The 19,826-nt window shown below is 37.1% G+C and overlaps 2 protein-coding genes across 5 annotated transcripts in view; one reads left to right on the top strand and one right to left on the bottom strand.

Moving 5' to 3' along the window:
• Nucleotides 1–10,420, top strand: part of FRMPD2 (FERM and PDZ domain containing 2) — a 53,472-nt gene extending 43,052 nt beyond the window's left edge. For 3 of the 4 annotated variants that reach the window (XM_052677706.1, XM_052677704.1, XM_052677707.1), the window contains exons 36-42: nucleotides 1,444–1,559; nucleotides 2,867–3,015; nucleotides 4,623–4,713; nucleotides 5,341–5,675; nucleotides 6,924–7,139; nucleotides 7,442–7,504; nucleotides 9,825–10,420. In XM_052677706.1, coding sequence (XP_052533666.1) covers nucleotides 1,444–1,559; nucleotides 2,867–3,015; nucleotides 4,623–4,713; nucleotides 5,341–5,675; nucleotides 6,924–7,139; nucleotides 7,442–7,504; nucleotides 9,825–9,935 — 1,081 coding nt within the window. In that variant the 3' untranslated portion in view covers nucleotides 9,936–10,420. Of the gene's footprint in view, nucleotides 1–1,443; nucleotides 1,560–2,866; nucleotides 3,016–4,622; nucleotides 4,714–5,340; nucleotides 5,676–6,923; nucleotides 7,140–7,441; nucleotides 7,505–8,390 lie in introns of all 4 variants that reach the window. The other variant, XM_052677705.1, reaches the window with a different exon arrangement.
• The window catches only part of MAPK8 (mitogen-activated protein kinase 8), a 185,648-nt gene that overhangs the window by 111,025 nt on the left and 54,797 nt on the right, over nucleotides 1–19,826 (bottom strand). Inside the window, exon 2 of the mRNA XM_052677723.1 lies at nucleotides 17,570–17,759. The gene's annotated coding sequence lies outside the window, so the exon portion shown is untranslated. The remainder of the gene's footprint in view (nucleotides 1–17,569; nucleotides 17,760–19,826) is intronic.

The following is a 19,826-nucleotide window of genomic DNA, read 5'->3' on the forward strand; positions in this document are numbered from 1 at the left end:
GTATACTCATGTCCCAAATTATTTGAACACAGTTATACTGAAATGCAGCTCCATCTGTAATAAGAGTGGCTAAACAGATTCCACGCAGCTATTAGAACAAATGTAACAGAAGTTTCTAGGTGTAACTGCGGCTCATGCAGACAGGCCTAAGGCTGTAGTGACATAGGTGTTTACTTCAAGATGTTTTAGAATCAAGAGAATTTGAGGATGTTACTCCTAAGAAAATATGTGGGTATGCAGTACAGGAAGTGTAGAATTTTACCTCAAATGTACAGAACAGGAAATCAAAGAATAATGTAGCTTTGGTAAAAAGGAGCAGTTTTGTTTATGACAAAGATACAGAATATATGAAATATAATTATTTTACTTATCATTTATAACCCAATAAGATGTAGAAAGTAATAAATATTTGAAACTTAAAAGCATTTAAAACTTAAAATTTTGGAAGACTGGTTGGCCAGTCTTTAAAGGACAAAATTGTTGAAAGAACCCTTGAGAGTATCTGCAATTGAGAATATCCATGTGAATACAAGCTCAGTGCTACTTGATATTATCTCTCCACTAATATAATATTATCTTTCAGTATACCAGGTAATCAGGTGTGATTATTATTAAATTATCTTGCAAGATGTGCAAATGTATCTATAGCTAACACAAAGTTATCACATATAAGGATAACATTTGTTTTTTCTTCTGGTTGTTTTGCAAATGGACTAGCTTTCTGGCCCTTGTACTTTGACCTGTATCTCTTTATTACCAGTGTGTTCTGGTAGTCCTATTTTATGCTCGCAAAAGCTTTGTCTAACTTGAAAATACAGTGCCTGAAACGATCACTGATCTTTGCAAAGCTGCTACTTAAAATATTATCTTATTCCCACTCTTAACAGTACCTTTTCCTATTGATTATATTATGTATTATGATCACACATTATCCTATCCAATGTAAGGCTACAGTATGCTTAAGCCTACTCAAATAGTTAAATGGCAGATCTGCAGGGGGATGGAGTTAGCCATTACATGAATATTTAACTCATTCTGCACATATTATTGCTGTATCCTGGGTTGTAGATATATTATCTAGCTATACATATTTAAGCACTCTAAAATTCTCTATTTTAGAATATTCTTAGAAACCTTGAAGTAAGCCTACCCATCTATTATTGCTAACAATTCAAGAAATGTATTGTTCTTAAAATACTGCCTGTAACATCTTTATTTTCTGGCAGCTTTTTATACAGATCATCTGTCCCTGTTTGTCCAGACGAAATAATATCATTAATCCTTGTATTCATGTTCTTCAGAAGTCATTGTGATTCTTGAAAATAGTCACTTGAGAAAGTTAAAAGTTACTGAAAATAGATCAAAAACAAAGTTTTTGCATGGTCCAGATGACCTTAACTTCAGCCGCTTCCATGAAACCTATCAACTAATGCTGTTTTACAGATCACAGAACTACGCAGGATATGAAGGCTGCAGAAGAGAAAGTCAACAGTCTGAGTCAGATAGCTGGAACAATGAAGATGATGATATGTTCCACAGGACTTCCATTCTACCTAGAAGTAACCAGAAATGCTCTTGTTTCCTTATTGTAATAGGCCAGCTACTACACATAACTACAGTGAGATCAACACTACTCCCCTTTATGTCTTGAAGGCCAGATGACTCAGGTCAAAATTTTTGCCTCTGATGCATAGAAAAGCATCAGATCTTTGCCATACCCAGATGAAGATGGCCAACGTTAGGAGTTCTTCAACTCTTTTGGAGATCTGCTAGAAGGAAGGATCATGAGGCTGAGCTTAGTTAATTACGCAGAGTGGTAACAGCTCTACTGGCCACCATCCATTTGCTACCATTTTGAGCACCTCTGCTTTTGAGCTTAAAAAGGATGGGCAACTTGCAATTTTTGTTTTGCCATTTTTCTTGTTGTTGTTGTGTTCTATATAGTGTCCTTACGCAAAAGGAAAATATCTAAATAACTTGATTATACTCGATTAGGTGCACAGTGCTGCAATTTTTCGTTGGGATTGGTTAAAGCGTGCAAAGACATCTTACAAAAATAAGAGAACAGTGCTCCCAGTCTTCAGCCTACAACAAAGCTGAGGAACAGATCATCAAGTTATCTCAAGTCAATTGGCATGTTTTCATTGCCAACAGTAGCCTCTGCTTGTAAGGACAAATTCTATAGTTTTGCCACTTCAAACTACTATTTTTTTTTTCCCCCACCAAAAAAACCTACTGCTTTTATTCTATGGAAGTAACATAAATTACTGATGTGCCTTCTTTTTCAATTGCTGTAGTAGAACAATGATATTTCTGGAGACTTAATGTTTATCTATCTTCTTAATCTAAGTTTTGTATCAGAAAGTATACTATAGAAAGCATAGCTAATTAGTAAAACTGATCCTTGGTTTTTGTGCATCAGAGGTACTTCACACCTTGTTATGGAAAGGAAGTGTGAGGTAAGATGAAGAGTGTGGCAGTATTAATCTTCAGGAAACTCCTGGAAACATGATTTCCTGTGAAGATGTGGCCGATATCTCAAATATAAATTACTGTTAAAGTTATAATTCTCCAAGAATGATTAATTCATAACAGACTGTGTTTAGAAATTGTAGAAAGCAAGAATTTTAAATAATTGGATATGCAATCTCCATGAAATATGGTGCTAGTTGTATCCATGATACTGACTGAGTCTTCTTTCTACTGTGAAGTAAGCCAAAAATACTTTTACAGTTTACTTCCACAGTATAAAACACTGAAGTGTACTCAAATTCTGCAGTCCCCTAGTTTTTAAATCCAAAACTTTATGCTATGTTCAATAATCATTAAAAACTTCTTTTTTTTTTTTTCTTTTTGCTATGTGTAGGCAGAACCTTTGTTTCTGAAGATGAACTGACTCATTTAATTAACTTTAAATCCTCACCAACCAGACTACGTCCAAGGACTGGCATCAGACATTTTATTCAGGGCCTTAAGTCACGGATTGAAAATCAAGAGGTCTTGAAAGAGTTTATGGTAAAGTGTAATTCATTTTTAAGATCTTTAGCAGAACTAAGAAAGTGATTTTTAGAATTGTTCTACATACTTTATGGGAGATTCAGTTGTATCTTCACTGACTCCGCTTTCTCAGAGGATGTTCCAGCTAGGATAGGGCTTCTGCTCTGCTTTTTGAGTCATGTTGCACTATTTGTATCTCCTTCTTTCCATACAGGCCAGGTTTACTTACTCTATTTCCTGTCCAAAGATCTCACCCATTTGGAATTAAAAACAAGTAATACACAAAAATAAAATACTGATCAATTTAATGTAGATCAACTTCTTTCTATTCCCCTCTCAGCTCTGCTAAATAGGTGCCTAAGAACACTTCTAGGCACTAGATTAAAGCAAGAAATCCAAACACCTAGACAATGAAAGAAAATGTTTTCCACAATGCTTCAGTGATCCATGGAAATCATTGCCACAAAGTGCTATTGAGGTCAGGAACTTAGTGGAAGTAAAATAAAAATAAAAACAATATAAGTAAATAATAAAAACATACAATTACATCTGATGACATAAATTATGAAAAAATATAGAATTATGAATGCATTTCAGTATATGGAGCATTTAGTACTATTTATTAGCAATTTCTAAAGATTATTCCATAGTTCTTTAACGCAGTCCTGGAATTTTTGTTAAATGATGTACTCATCCTCTATGAAATAGATTACTACCAGTTTTCCATAGTAATCAAAATGTTATCAGTTTCTTCAGGTTGCCTTCATATCTCACTTTCTGGGTAAAAAATCACATAGACTCATGTGTATAGGATTTGTTGACTTTCACCAAAAGCTCACATATACATTTCCACTAATTCTGTTCCATTACTGAGGTAGGCATAGCATGATATGAGCCAATTCGTGCATTTGCTCACAAAGCAGAGAGATCTAACAGGAAAACTACTGGTTACCAAAATCAATGGATATTTTATTTGAGAAAAACAATAATTACTGATGAAGACCTTGAAAACCTAACGAATATATTTCAGTCCATATTATACTATGTAGTGGCCTACTGTGAAGGCCAGGCATTGCACAATGCAAATCAAAGAGGTAGAAGAATAAAGAAAAGTGAAAGTAATTCAAAACCATATATGAAATTAATTTTCATCTTTTTGCTTCCTGGTCAAACTGCATTATGTTACCCTAAATCTGCTATGAAGTTCTTAGAATTATGATTTCCACTTAATATCGTTGATGTTGTTCCCTTTATCCATCAGTTTCACTGTAATTGAAAATTATTCACTGACATTCATAACCTTCTAACAGTGCTAAAGTTTGTTCTCCAGTCACTTATGAATAATGATTATTTGGCCAAGACACTATTCCAAACATCTATTTTACAACAACATACAAAATGGTTCTATAATTCAAGATGCTGAGGATATGGGTTGGAAATCTCATTCAAAATCTCCAGAAACTTTCTGCATACTGAAGGAACTACTAAGCAATTTGAACTGCGCCTAGAAGTTTAAGGAAAAATGTGCTGATTCTCTTCTTTAAAAAGTCTGTCTCAGGTCACAAATCAGTAAAATCTCTTCATGAAGGATATGAAAACTGTGTGACTGTTTCTTTTTGATACAGGCTTTGGAACATGTGAAGCCAATAGATGACTGCAGAACTGGCAAAGCACCAGAAAACCGGGATAAAAACAGATATCAAGATATTCTTCCATGTAAGTATGCACACCAATAAGAAGATACAGCTATAACACTGGGATTAGGAGGCGAAGCCCACCACATTCTTTCGTCATAGAAAATTCTACTAAAAATGAATTTTGTTGAGATTTTTCCTAGAGTGTAAAGTTCACATAAGGTTGTCTGCTTTGTGCAGTAAGTAATTTCTCACTATCATCCTCAGCAAGGCAGGACTTGGTCTGGTAGGGAGGCAACTATCTTGGTGCTCCCTTCATTCTGTCATATAGTGGTCTAGTACATTTCTGTGGATTAGTGTATCTTGTACTATACTAGCAGTTCTTTAAATCTACAGCTTTTGACATAGCAGAATTCTGAAAAGCACAGTGGAAATCACAGATATATGTAGTTCTTGAAAAAATACAAGTTCATTTTAGAAGTATTTGAAAACATGATAGCCAAGTAGATATTTCAGTTGCTCAGCTCTTATCTGAGTCAGAATTCTGATTAGCAGTGATTAATGTTAGAGCAGCCTGCCAAATGTGATCTAAAAAATAAAAGCATACTTTGTTGTTAGAGGCTGAGGCTCCCCATCTCCTAGATGCTAGAGGTGGCAGAGCTCCATTTCAGATCTACAGCTGCAATAGTAACTTTCTGTTTCTGTCCAGATGATAAGACACGAGTTCTCCTGGGAGAAAACAATGGCTACATTAACGCAAGTTATATCAGAATGAAAGTTGGAGAAGAGGAACACTTCTACATTATAACTCAAGGGCCTCTGCCTTCTACTATGGCTGATTTCTGGCAGATGGTTTGGGAGAGTGAATCAGATCTGATTGCCATGATGACAAAAGAAGTTGAGCTAGGAAAAGTGAAAAGTCATCGATACTGGCCTGAACCTCCACATGACTCCATAGATCTGGCTAATTTTCATCTCAGGCTGGACAGTTACCAGATTCTGGAATACTTCATAATTAGAATAATAGAAATGATCAACAAGCAGGTAAGTTGAGTGTAATTAACATTTTCATATGTGAAGAAATTGAGTAAATATCTTAAATGAATAAATACTGGCATTATTTGTTTCTTCTCTAACATCTGTTCACCATGTTCTTGGGAATGTTCGACAAACAGGAAATTTAGATAAATGAAATACTGCCTCATTGCTTATTGCACAAAGAGTGGATCCAACATTATGAACATTTGGACAAGAGTGTCCAATAATTAGTCCTTTAATATTCACAGAGTTGCTGTGTTTTTTGCAGAATTTCTTACTGTTCTTATCAAATCAGATCATAAGGACTGCCACTGATGTTCTGTAAAAGTGGGTAAAAGGAAGGATGAAAAAAAGTTGGTTTTCATCTTAAAATTTAGAAAGAATGATAATTTCTTTATTTCATGAGAAGACATGAAACTACCAATCTGACAGGACGTTTTTGAAGATACAATAAATTTAGAACCTAATTGTAAGAACACTGAAACTGGGACAAATCCATCAATTATGCCTCCATATTAAATAAGACTTTGCCGAAATTTCTGTAGGACAAATTGGTTCATGAAATAATTAAAGAAAAATTAATTGTGCCAGACTAACTTGGAGTCTGTTTCTGTTAGTAAAACTATTTATATGATGAAAAATCTCACCTCATGTTACCGTGTGAAAGATAGCAAAGTTTCCAATAAGGGTCTGTCCAGAAGATGATGGGAAGATTGGCCATTGTAAGTGATCGAGCCCTTACCTGATTTTAATGAATGTTTTTATTTTTGCTACATTTGTTTTGTGCCAGTATCAAATTACTATGGTAAATTATCAGTTTACTTCAGTAGAAATCACAGACATTAATTCAAATTATTCTAATGGCAAAAATCTAGATAGGTTTTTACATCCAGCTTACAGTCAATAGAAATCCATTGCCATGCTAACTGGGACTTTGGAAGGCTTCAATCCTTGAAGTTCCTAGATTCTTTTGTTTTTAAGATTGTCAGTTGCATAAACAATCATTTTTGCAGAACAATTATTGGTTGGACTTGGATCTTTACAGCAGATGTTTTTACCAGCATGGAAAAATTGTATAACATTTTTTCATTTAGTATTGACATAAGAAATAATAAGGAAAAAGAAAATGCTATTTCCTCATTTATATATATTTACATTTATATTTACATGTATTTGTTTCTTTTTTACTGGGTTTTATATAGCTATGTTACTAATCTTTTGGTGAATACACACTTTTGTTTTCTTTTTTTCCAGACAGATGAGAGGCGAATTGTAAGTCATTTGCAGTTTACCACTTGGCCAGACCACAGTAGTGCCAAACTGTCTGAGCAGCTTGTAAAATTTATTTGTTATATGAGGAAAGCTCACAGGAGAGGACCTGTTGTTGCTCACTGCAGTGCTGGGATAGGAAGAAGTGGAGTTTTGCTTTGTGTTGAAATTCTTCTGAGCTATATAGAAAAAGATCTCTGTGTAAGTACCAAACAAATAATTGTTAAATCTTACAGTAAATATGAATATTACCGAGATGGATGTCAACAAAATGTGTTGATATCTTAGAACACAGTTAACTCCTGGTGGAAATTAATCCTTACAAAATGGAATAAACCCAGCTTGGTTATTTAAAAGAACAGAAATAATAACCAGAGTTATTTTATTTGTAAAAGAACTGAACCCCAGATTTCTCATCATAAATTGTTTCCATTCTTTTTTTTTTTTTTTTTTTTTTTAATAGTTTCAACATTAACATAATAAAAACTGTTCTCTTCTAATAGTTCAACATCAAGCACATAGTGAGAGATTTGAGAGAACAGCGGTTTGGCATGATCCAAAGTAAGGTAAGTTCTCAGTACTCAAACTAGACTACGACTTCAAATTCTGCTACAGATCCTTATGCTTGGATCAATCTGGAGTTTAGAGCATAACCTTAGCCCCCTTGTGAGGAAAATAATAACTTTCCAGGCAAGTGTGTCTTTATCTAAATTTAGAACGCCTTAGTAACTGAAATTAAGAAAGAAAGGGAAAAGAAAGCCAACATAAAGAGACCTCTAGTGCAGCTTTAGTCACTTGAACTTCACAAATCATCAATATAGTACATATACAGGCCTCCTTTTGGCAAAAAAACAAAACAAAACAAAACAAAACAAAACAAAACAAAAAAAAACAAAACAAAACAAAAAACAAAAAACAAACAAACAAACAAAAAAAAAAAAAACAAAAAAACAAGAGGAATCACTGGCAAAACAGGTGAGACTCTACCCTGCAAAAGCACAGCCTTTAGTTGAATTCTTGCAATTGTTAAGCTATCACTGCCCTTTCTACCGCTGGAGGAAGAGTTCACAGAGTACAAGACAAAATGAAGGTAACTCAACTTAGAACAAACAGAAAGTGGGATGAAAAACTAGACAAGACTAGGATAAGTTCTTCTCAGAGTCAAGTATTTAAGATATGCTCCAATATACCTTAGATTGGGCAGATGGTTAAAATTAAGCAGGTAAATAACCTCCATTGAGCTCAGTGAGACTCAAGCTCATGCTTACAGGTACTGCACTTTCATTAGTGAAGGAAAAATAAGATTGAGGATACCTTTAAATATACATATGTTTATATATGTGTAACAAAGTTGCTGGTGTTACAAACAACATTACAGCCAGTCTATAATTATTTATCTAGTTCCTTTGTCAAATGTATTCATCTGTTTCACACTGGTGTCTCTATGTGCAGGATCAGTATTTATTCTGTTATGAATTTGTGCTGCAAGTCCTTCAGAACCTTCAAGCTGCGGATTCTTATTGACTGCAACGTGACTCTCCTCTGTAACTATCCTCCTCAGACTCCAGGGACCACTCAGCTATTGCTTTAAAGGAATGTGAAGTGTTACATTACATGTTCTAATAGATCACTCTGATTCCTAAAATGTTTAAAAACCTTGCTTAAAATGCCCTGGGTAAGTCATTCAAATCTCGGCTCACAGTTTGGAGAAGGAGCCAGCCGGAACTGCAGCACTGCTGTTAAATTGTCATGGACAGCTTGCATGTTCTATGTAATAACATATTAACTGCTAGGAAAATATTTTTGAACTGTGAGAAGGAAGTAGCAACCTTCAGAATTAGCTGTCCACAGGGCAACTAAAAAATTTAAGGCTCTGTGTGTTTTCGTGGAAGATTTGTTGTCTCCTCCTCCATACAGCATTCTTGGCTTCTGGGCTGCAAATCAGTATTTGCATAGTAGATATGTTTTTGTATGGAAGGATTCAATTTGTTTGCCTTTTATTGCTTGAACAGTGTAGAACCATTTCCAGTCATTACGCCAGCACAGGAATTTATACCACTGTCATAGACATCTTAAAGCAAGAGCTAGGCAGAAACTTAGGATGCCTTTAAACCTTAGCTATTTATCTTAAAAGCAGGAAGAGAGTTCTAATTATTGGATGGCATATTCTTATTTTCTAGCAATATGAACAGCTGTAGGTAGAGTCAGAATTCTTCCATTCTACATCCACATAAAAAGGATGCAATATTAAATCAGACTGTGTGTGTATTGTGGTACACATACACATTTCATCTTCCACTCACGCTTTTTATTGATCTTTCACTCCACTGAATTATCTTGTCATTCTTATCTAGAATCTGAATACATTTATGGGAAGACCCATTGGTTTCAGTAAGAGTTGAACCGTTCTTTAAATAAGAGTAAATAATTCTCTGTACAGTTCATTTCTCTTGTAAAAACTGGTTTTGTTATTGTGAGTTTGGATTGGAGCAAAAACATGGTGTTCAGGTTTGTAAGATTGTAGCTGTCTCTACAATAATAATTCTGTTCCAGTTATCTACGTGGTGGTATATATTGAAGTGGTGTTACTAGATATGTATTGGGAGAGTAGCTTCAAAACATAGGAAATGATAACAGCATTTATTTAACTGAACTGTACATATTTTTAAAAATTCCTTGATTTCAGAAAATGTTAAGAGGCATTTGAATATAAAACTGAGTAGAAATAAGACAATAAAATTGCTGTTTACTGTCATTATGAAAGAGGCTTATGGCTCAAAAAAATGAGGAATTAAATACAAATTAAAAGCATGACTTTTAGAAAAAGTCACTGTTGTACAATTATAATTAAGGCCCAGGGCCACTTTTTTTGCTTTCTGTCCTCAGACGGTCTGCTGGAAGCCAGTAGAAGATATAAATAGGATTTATGACATGAACCAGATGCTAATTTCAAACATACTGACAAAGATCCAGAACAGCTTTAAACCAGTGGAGTAAACCTGGATCTATATTGGTATAAGCATAAACAGAATTCTATGTTTTGTCTTAAATTAATTGAATTTGAGCCTTCTAGGCTTCATACGTACTAAACTTACTTTCCTTATGTTGCATATAAAGGACTATTTGCACAGTTTTGTCAAGCATCATCAGCCAAATTTTTACTCATAACGTCATTACCTCCATTTGCTATTTGGCCTTTAACTTTGATTTTAATTATTGTACATTTACTTCTATGCAAGATAACACTGCAACTAAATGCACAATTCACTTCTGTACCACAGCAGCTTTAAAAACTTCTCAGTAAAAATCTTCCTGTGCTTCTTGCAAGGGTGTTTTTTCTGTGGTTTAGAACAAAGATTCTGGACTTTGAAGACAATCTTTGTGGCACTATTTGTTCCTCATTTGTGCATCATCTTTGCAGCTGTTTGTCAGAAGCGTTTCCTGTTTTACAGGGATATTAAAAGATTTCTGAAAACACTGAATTGCATTTCATTTTTTTTTTATGGAAAAGCTATTTTAATATTAACCACTAACCAGAAAGAACCCATGGGAATAATAATGTTATGTTAATAAGGGTGTATATTTAAACTTCCTGTAAAGGAAGATATTCTCATGATGGTCCCTCTTGTATTTTCCCCTAAGGCAGAGACTACTAACCTGTCTTGTTTTCAGCTGAGATAGAGCTGATTTTTCTTTCACAATGCCTGGCATGACATTATGTTTTGTCTTCAGGAGGAAAAAAATGTTGATAAAACAGTGATGTTTTAGTTGTTGCTGAGTAGCACTCTAGAGAACAAAGGGCATTTCAGCTTCTCAGCTCTTGTTCTATTCTGCCAGTGAGGGGGCTGAGGTGGCATGAGGACTTGGGAGAGGACAGGACCAGGACGGTTAGCATAAACTGGTCAAAGGAATGTTCCGTACCATCTGACATCATGAAAAATGGTAGGGACTTGGCTGGGCAAACAGCCACTGGTGGAGACTAGCTGGGCTTTGTTTGGTGAGTGGTGAGCAATTGCTTGTGCATCACCTGTTTTGTATTTATATATATGATTATCATTACTATTATCTTTTTGTTTCTCTTCCTTTTCTGTCTTAGTAAATAGTTCTATCTCACTTGCTGAGTTCTACTTTTTTTTTTTTTGTCCCCCCCCCATCCCAATGGGAGGGGGAGTGAGTGAATGACTGTGTGATGCTTAGCTACCTGTTGGGTTAAACCAAAACTTGACATCTGAGACATTATTTCTGCATTTAAAAATACTGATTAACAGTGTAAGGCAAAGAAATGATTACTTTAGTGATCAGATGTGTTTATCAAGGAGAAATAAAGTGTATCATACTTCCATCTCCTTTTAGTTCAGTAATCCATATTTCTTTGGAATAAGAAACAAGAGGGTTGCTTTATGCTTAACAATTCCCTAGGTTTTTTGCTGTACAGCTGTGATTTACAACACACCTTCATATACCTTCAGGAGAATATTACGCTGGCTATAATTCAGTTTTGTAGTTTTGCTGTCATCTAAATCTACAGCACTGCTGCCTATATAAATGCCTTTCTGTGACTATAGCTATAAATTGCTGCATACATCTTAACGTTCAGAAACTAGCAGCAACCATTACAGTCAGATGTAGCAAGGGTGGCAAATAACCATACAAGCTCTGGTTGGTAAAAACAACAAAGTTGCCGTAATTTAATCTAAACAGCAAAGACTGATGAATAGGCAGAAACTCACTTCAGGTACTCTTGCAACAGAGCAAGCAACCTTCTGTAAAACACTGCAATTGATTGATTTGACCAGGATTTGCTTAAATAACAGTGGCTGCAGCCACCAGCTCCTACAAATTTTTCCCCATACTAAGCACAAACGATTCCCATTTCTTCATGCAAAACTCATGCAAAACTCTCAGGGGGATCGAGGCTCAATGATACACACTCATATGTAACAAGAGATAGCTCGTAACTTAAGATCAGAAAGCAGAACTGTACTTCTCTAGCCCACTGATGTGACATCATTTAGCACAGAAATTTATACGAATGGAACTGAAACACATCCTAAAAGCAACTTTTCTTTAACCATCTTTATGACTGGACTTTGTGGCGTTAATGAACAACAAAATCTGCGATGGCAAAATTACGGAAAACTCAAATATCACCAGTATTGCAAAACAAGAGCTAGGAAATACTGCCACCTATAGGCAAATAACTTCTGCGACTACGTTAATTTCGTTCAGTCCCGTATGGCCGAAGCAGAGCCAGTCCGCCAGCTCTCTCTGAGACTCCTGTAGTTTCCCCAAGAGGGTCTGAACAGGAGACAGTGCTCTTCCTCCTACCCGCCAGGCAAGTGCTGCACGCTGCTGACAGCTGTACTAGACAGTATATGTACTGCTGCAGGTCCCACATCCTAAAATAGTGACAACAAAATTGTCTCAAGGAAAGGAAGGTGTCTCATGTCCAGAATTCTGATAGGATTGATACAAATCTAGACCAGAGCATAAGTTATGAATAAACCTGCTCTTGGCTTTAAAGAAGGGGTGCTTTTGGAATGAGGCGATTTTATCTACTGAAAATTAAGAGTAATGGGAAGTACTACTACAGTTTTACAAGAGTTGGTTTTATGAAACATTCTGAGCAGCTGAATCTAATTGATATAGGGTATAATGAGTGTGATATAAATCCTGTCAACTTGTTTCTTTTATTAAGTATGCTGTAAACGCATCTGCAGAATGAGGACTGGAGACAGAGTCATGTATCTTAGTGCAATGATCTTGAGCATCATACATTGAAGCATATAATCTATATACAACTTAAACTGTGCTGTGCTGCACATATGGCTTAGCCCAAGGCCTGTGCTGTTAATATTCCTTGGATTGATGACAAACTTAGACAATCAATTGTAATAATACCTCTAAGTAGCTCTAACTTGATACTGCTGATTATGTCACTTGCATGTCCTTGTCTTAAACTAAAAGTGCAGCAAGAAGTTTGCACATGAGTGTCCTTTTTTTTTTGGTAGTAGAAATGATCAGTAGTTTTCTTGTAAGAAAATCCTGCAGGATTAAAATGGGGTAACAGACCAGATCTGCTCTTGAATGCTGTGCCCCAGTCAGATGGCTTTTCAATGCCACAGAACTTTGAGGTCTCACCATCTAAACAGATCTAAGATTATCTATATCTCTCTCTTTATAGTGTTAGCTGTAGTAAATAGCACTTTAAGTGATACTTTAAAGGATCTGAGTACCTTTATTACTGTAACTGTAATGGAACAGCATCACCTGGTGCAAAACACTCAATTAATTATGAGTAGTAATTCTAACAATTGTTGAATCACATAGTTGAGATCAACATAAAAATTGCCTGCTTCAACATCCAGATTGCTTGCAAGAGCAACTATTGTTATAGTACAAAAAATAGATGTCAGATGATATCTCTATGCTGAGAATAAAACAGGCCTTTGTGGCTTAAAAACTGGGAGTCCACTATTAGACTGATCTTTTAAGCATCCAGTAGCATGTCTGAAGGAATACAGCAGCACTTTCAAAGGCATGTATAAAAGTAACATACAGTTTGTGCATCTGTTTGTACAGATGTATCTCTGTAGATTAGGAAGTAAGTTTGTGAAATCTGAAAATTTGGCCTTGTTTTGGTCAATTACTTATTGAACACTGGAAATAACAGAACTCCCTTTTTTATTTGGGCTTCTTCAGACCCAAAAACATGGAACAAATACCACAGATTCATAGAAACACAAAACCACAGGGTATTTGGAGGTAGAAGGACCACAGGACAGCATCAAGTCTGAACCTCCCAGCTCAGAGCAGTGTTACCTAGACCTCAGGAAAAGTATTCAGTTGAGGTTTGAATATCTCCAAAGACAGAGACCTGCCTGGGTAAACTACTCTAGCATTTTACCATTGTTAGGAGAAAAAGGGTTTTCCTCATGTTTGAAAAGATAACACTAAGAAGAGTCCAGTTTCATCTTTTTACTACCCCCCATTAAGGAATTTTCACATATTGATAAGTTTCCCTGGCCATTCTCCAGGCTAAAATCAACCACTGGTCTCTCAGCTTCTCCCTTTATGACAGGCATTCCAATTTCTTAAACATCTTGGTGGCATTAGTATGCCAATGCAGACTGAGAGAGGATGAGATCCCACCCAACAGCTAAATGCCTGTTGAAATTATGAGATGCAGTGTTTTGGCTCCTCCTAGCATAAGATAATTGCTGTTTTAATATCACTTATGCGCTAATCAAGGCCTGAGAAGTAAGACTGAAGTTTAGTAGAATATGCAGAGGCTGGAGTACCTCTTTGTTGTCAGTCTTCATGATATGTCAGTAATTAGCTCTATCTTATAGCTAGTCTTGAATGTTTGATGTCTTTTCTTGTACAACAGAGTTCTGTAGGTAGCTCCTTCCTGCTAGAAGTAAATGGCTGCTCAGAATTCACTCCCTTTTCTTCACAGCACCAGATACACATGTATTCCTGAGGGACAGTGGGCTTTTTGAGATCCTACTCTGAGTTTTACAGCTATTTAACTTGCTCATTAAACCATTCAAAACCAAAACTCAAAAGCCAGCCAAACTGCCCTGGAACAGCACACCCCCAACCAGGCGGTGACACAATGGGCGCTATACAGTAGCTGTAAAGCACCCAGCTCATTACACAACCTAGCAATTAATGTAAGTTTCCTATGCTCCCTCCCCGCCTTGCACTTGCTCTTGAGAGATGACAATTCCTTCTCCTCATTCCTGTTCAGCTCAGTTGGAAAGGGGCCTTTGTGACTGTAGGCTTTCCTTTCCCTCCACAATGCTGTAAAAGAGCTCTTAACTACTTCTCTCATCACTCCCTTCATGGGTGAAGTAGATTTAGCCCAGGCAAAGCACCAGCTGCAGTACCTCTTGGTCAACTCAGTGCACCTAGCAATAGTTTCCAGGGCAGAAAAGACATGCTGTGAGCTTGTTTAATGCCAGCATCCTTGGATGCGTGACAAGGACGCTATTGGAAGTAATGAACATTGGAGAAACGTAGCTATAGCAACACTAGTAGTCACAAAGCAAATCCCCACCATGACTGCATGGAAACTACTGTTACTGCCCATACAGAAGTGCTGATAAAGCAGGAACTCAAACTACAGCATGCCTGGCCTGCAGTCTTGCCACAACTAACATTACACATGAAAGCGTAACAATAGCAGACAGAAACTTATATCACACACTCTTGGAAATACCAGGAAAACAACAGATCAAAAATTGTTGATTATTTGCAGGGAAATCCCAAATTTCACTCAGTTGGCTACAGATTTTACTGCAAATTTAGCACTAAGTCATTAAAGGAGCCATCTATTGATAACACTGTCACAGTGGTAAAGGAGACAGACAGAGCTTCAGAAGCAAGAATGGAACATTGGTCTGTTGCTAAGAAGTCCTATTCCCATCCCACTTATTTTCTGCATTGAAACTGGGCAAAACTTGTAGTTGTGTACTCAACAGAAAAACAACCCATGCTTTCCAACATTTGTTGGAACCCTAAGCTCAAATAATTGAATGACTCTTGAGGAATTTTGACTTTCAGGAGATAAAAGAGAAACAAAAAGCTTTTTTATTGAAGTTGGAATAGCACTCTACACACTCTTTCTGAACTCCTGAGTTTCTCTTTTCACTGCATTTATAATTAATTGTAAGTCAACTTCCTTAATAACAGCATGCCTTGTCTACTGTTTTGCCATCTTAGAGGACACACACAGGCCATGGGAAAAGCTTATACACAGCATAACATATTCTTCATATTTGCATTCTTTAGTAACCGTATATTCCCCTTCATTGCTGTATGTGAGTTAGGGTATATGTAGCAAAGATCTGTCTCAGTTATTAGGAAATTTGTGATGCTTCATTATAGGAAACAGGCATTTGATTTGACTGGGTAATTTCCATTATGTGTCCATGTATCTTGGAAACAGTAGAATGTTGGTAATGTATAATTTCAACAAGTAGAAACAACATAGTTATTTCACAGCTAGAAATTCCATTAGTATCTCCTAACTTGAACCATTTAGCACAGACTGAGCATCACGCCTTTCACTTGACAGCAATTTTAGATCAAAAGAACTAAAATTGTTCCTGTCATCAAAATTCCAACAAAGCCTGGTTTGCCAGCAGCAGTGAGATGACCACACCTCTCAGTTCAATACAAATGCTTTATTCCTTCAGAGCAACATTGCTTTGGGCAACAACAGCTTCCAGAGCAGTCCATGCCAACTCCTGCTGAGATTTTCAATCTCATGGAGACTTCACCACCTACTCCCATTCTCATCAACATTCACTTAGATCCCTAGCTGAGCGTGGGTGGCTGCTGGGTTATGTTCTCCTGCCAGACTTTGTCAGTAGCTCAAAAGGCCAGGTTAAATTACTCGAGGACTCCTCCTGTGTACTTGCATAATACTGGTTTGAATTCTATCAAAGTATCTGGTGAAATTCAATTATCTCTTTGAAGTATTGAGAAGGACACAGAATAAGCCTGGAGCGCCATCGGGAAGCAAACACATTAGAACTATTCACTGAACAAAACTTTCCACCTTTCCCTTTCATCAACAGTTTCCTTGTCTTCGTTGTTTGGTTAACAGGGCAACACATTCACACACCTGCCATCATCATCCCATTGCCGATTCTGATAGTGTAGTTTGAATTCTAGTTTGTTGTAAAGTCCTTGAGGAATTCAGTGCACAGCTGCACAATCTCCACGTGGTCGAGACTGTACAAAGTACAGTTTGGTCAAAGTACAGTTTGAAGACAGCTGAAGACACTGCAGACTTGGGCAGGAAGGAAAAGCTTTTGACAAGGCTGCTGTACCCTGCAGCTTCTGTCCAAGTTGTCCTAAAATCATTACAAAGATAGGGTTCTTAGGCCCATCACTGTGTCATAACTGTGCCATGAACACCTCAATATCAGCAAAATTCCCTTTTCCCTCTTTATTGTTGATTGAAGAAGTAAAGTAACTTAGCCAATGCTAATCTCTAAACACTACATTTTGTTATGTTAAAAGCTTAAAGGCAGTCCAAGTAGCTTTAGGCTCATGCTGCATGCTCACTGTGCCCATGTAAATACCTACTAACTAGACCAGCTCTCAGGAAGGACCCTGTCCATGTGTAATTTTGTGTTTGTGTGAAAGTGAGGCTAGGACTAATAGAGTACTAGGGGAAAGAACAGTGATAGTGACCTGTCAGAGGGGAAAATCACCCTGTGAGGATTTGCTTGATGGATCCACTGGAGTGAATTAGGTCACCTAGTGCTGTCACAAACAATAGGGCCATAGCTCATACAGTGAATGGCAAGCAGCCTCCCATATGAATGTCTTCAGACAATTGGCTCTGCTAATAAGGTTACCAGCAGTGATATTACATGTCACAACATCACTGCAGACATGAGCTGGAACGGGAGAGGAGGCAGAGATTTGAGCTGAAAGCAGGCAAACTGAAGCCTTAGAGTGAGCCTTTCCCCCACATAGCTAAGAGAAGATCTGCTTTGGACTTGGCAGATTTCACTCTGAAAAGCTGCTTTGTCTTCTAGACTAACTCTTTTTTACCAAAGTATAAAATGTCAAATAGGCTCAAGCAATGGTCTGTGATTCTTCAAACTTACCAGTGACTTTTAGGTCTCAGTTCAGGAGTCTTCCAGAAGTCTTGAATTTCAGGAACTCCTGTGTATCCACATTCTGGATTCTCAGTCATGGCTGGAACCATAGCATAGCCTTCACGGCCACTTCCAGAAGATTTGACCACCATTTTAATGATTTCCTCCTTCTACATCCATTCTTTCCCATTAGAAAGTCCTAATAAAAGGGATGGAAAAAAAAAAGATATTGACTGATAACTTTTCAGACTCTTTTCTCTTTATCAAAAATCTCACAAAACCCTTGGCAAATGCAGGAAATCCTTTGATTATTGGTCTTTTAGGGAATATACCATTCCAACAACAAATAAAAGATACTGGAAGAAAATTGTATCTTTGTTCGTTAATACTTCGTCCATCTTGTAAAGCTGCAAGAATGTTGTGCACTAGATCCAACAAGTGCACTTGAAAAAAAGAGAGAACAAAGGTAACAGTTTTTATCTTTCCAGAATTAAAAAGTTATGGGAAAAAATGGGAAGACTGACACACATACATCTGTATACAGACCCAACAGGATAATTCAACTTTCAAGAACAGAATTAGTCAGAATTTAACATTAATTTCACTATTCCAACCATCACTCCCTTAGGAATTTCAAGCTTTTGGGTATCTAAACTATACAGTCTTCCATGTGCATCATTACAATATTACATTTTTTTATTTTTTACTTTTCTGATTCTGCATATGAAATCAATAGAAATTTATCATGGCTGTGGTTTACCTGTTTCTTGTGGAAATCTTTTTAAAATTGATTTATAAATTACCTGAAACTGAAGGAAACTGTACATTTATTTTGGAAAGCCCATTTTTGTTATTACATAACTTTTTTCTGCTAGAAAAAGAATATTTCTTGAAAATGTCTGCCATTGATTTTTTTTCACTGTAAAAATGGAAATCCAAATCTCCTTTAGGTTATCGTTCGTTATTTTTTTTCACAGTTCTAGTCCAGCAAGAATTCTTTTCTTGTAGAACTCACAGCACGAAGAGAGCTGACGGCAGATGGAAGCACAAGGTTTGTGATTCTACCAGTTCCCACCAGATGTCACCAAGCTCTCAAGGATCTCTGGAGCTCTGGCAGCAAAAGCTTCCTGCTTAAGCGCCCAGTTGCAAACGGTGTTTTTCTCTATAAAAGACAGCAGAGCAAAACGGCTAACCTAACGGTCTTAGGACCGAGCCCTTATTTATGTCAGTGGCTGAAGCACTGCTGAATTGATACTGAGCCAAAACCGCTATGATCTCACTGCTGTTGGGTAGTTTGATCCAAATGGACTTAATCTCTGTGTTCCTCCTACTGGGTAATGTACCACCACTTTCTCTCTCTCCTCTACCTGAAATAGCTGTCAGAACAGGTAGGAGTATAATAACATGTGCAAGAAGCAAGTTTGTGCCACTGCGTGGTTCACTTCTGAGTTTTACTGAGTGCTGAGTGCTGTGGTTTCTTGCACAGCAGAAATGCCTGAGGTCTCACTACTCAAATATGTGTGCTCCCAAGAATGAGCCAGCTTGCCAAGAGGCTCTCCTCAATGCATCCCAGTTGGCAGAACTGCACTCTAAAGACTGCCATCAGAGGAAACGTTCAGTCTCCAAGAGATTAGATGCGCAGACTAAATAGGATGAATAGAAGTTGACAAATATCCAAGATGTATGTCTGAGAATGAAGAGGCTGTACTGGAAATGAATGGATTTTAATGAGAGAAGAGAAGGAAATTCACCATGAATTGCAGACATCTATTGTCCCGAAAAGGCATTGTTCCCTACGGCCTCAGAACAGACACAAAAGGCACACATTCCATGAAGTATTGTTGGGACTGGCTTGACAATGGCAGCTTGGGCCTGTATAGTACCTTTCACAGAGGGCCTCAAATCATTTCTCTCCTGAGAGGCTGGTAGCATTATCCCTGGCTTTTCACAGACAGTGAAATACACTCTGAGACAAAATGACTTGGCCTCATAGTGAACAACTCCCAGAGCTGGGAAGTGAATCCTGGTCAGTATAAACGAACCTCTGGCCTAGTGCCTTGTTTCTGTAATGCTGCTCCTGGGGAAGCAAAGTTGCTCGTTTCTATTGCACCAATGCTCCCAAATGACATTGTAATGAAGAGCCCCTTGTTGATAAAAATAGCAAAGCCTGTTTGTCCAAAGTAAGTGGGAACACCGTGCACAATTCTCCATGCAGCATGCACATCAACCAAGGGGACACAGCAGAATCTTCCCAGTATTTGATGCC

The sequence above is a fragment of the Tympanuchus pallidicinctus genome, unplaced genomic scaffold (assembly GCF_026119805.1).
Source record: "Tympanuchus pallidicinctus isolate F22 unplaced genomic scaffold, pur_lepc_1.0 scaffold16, whole genome shotgun sequence".
NCBI classification, from domain to species: Eukaryota; Metazoa; Chordata; class Aves; order Galliformes; family Phasianidae; genus Tympanuchus; species Tympanuchus pallidicinctus.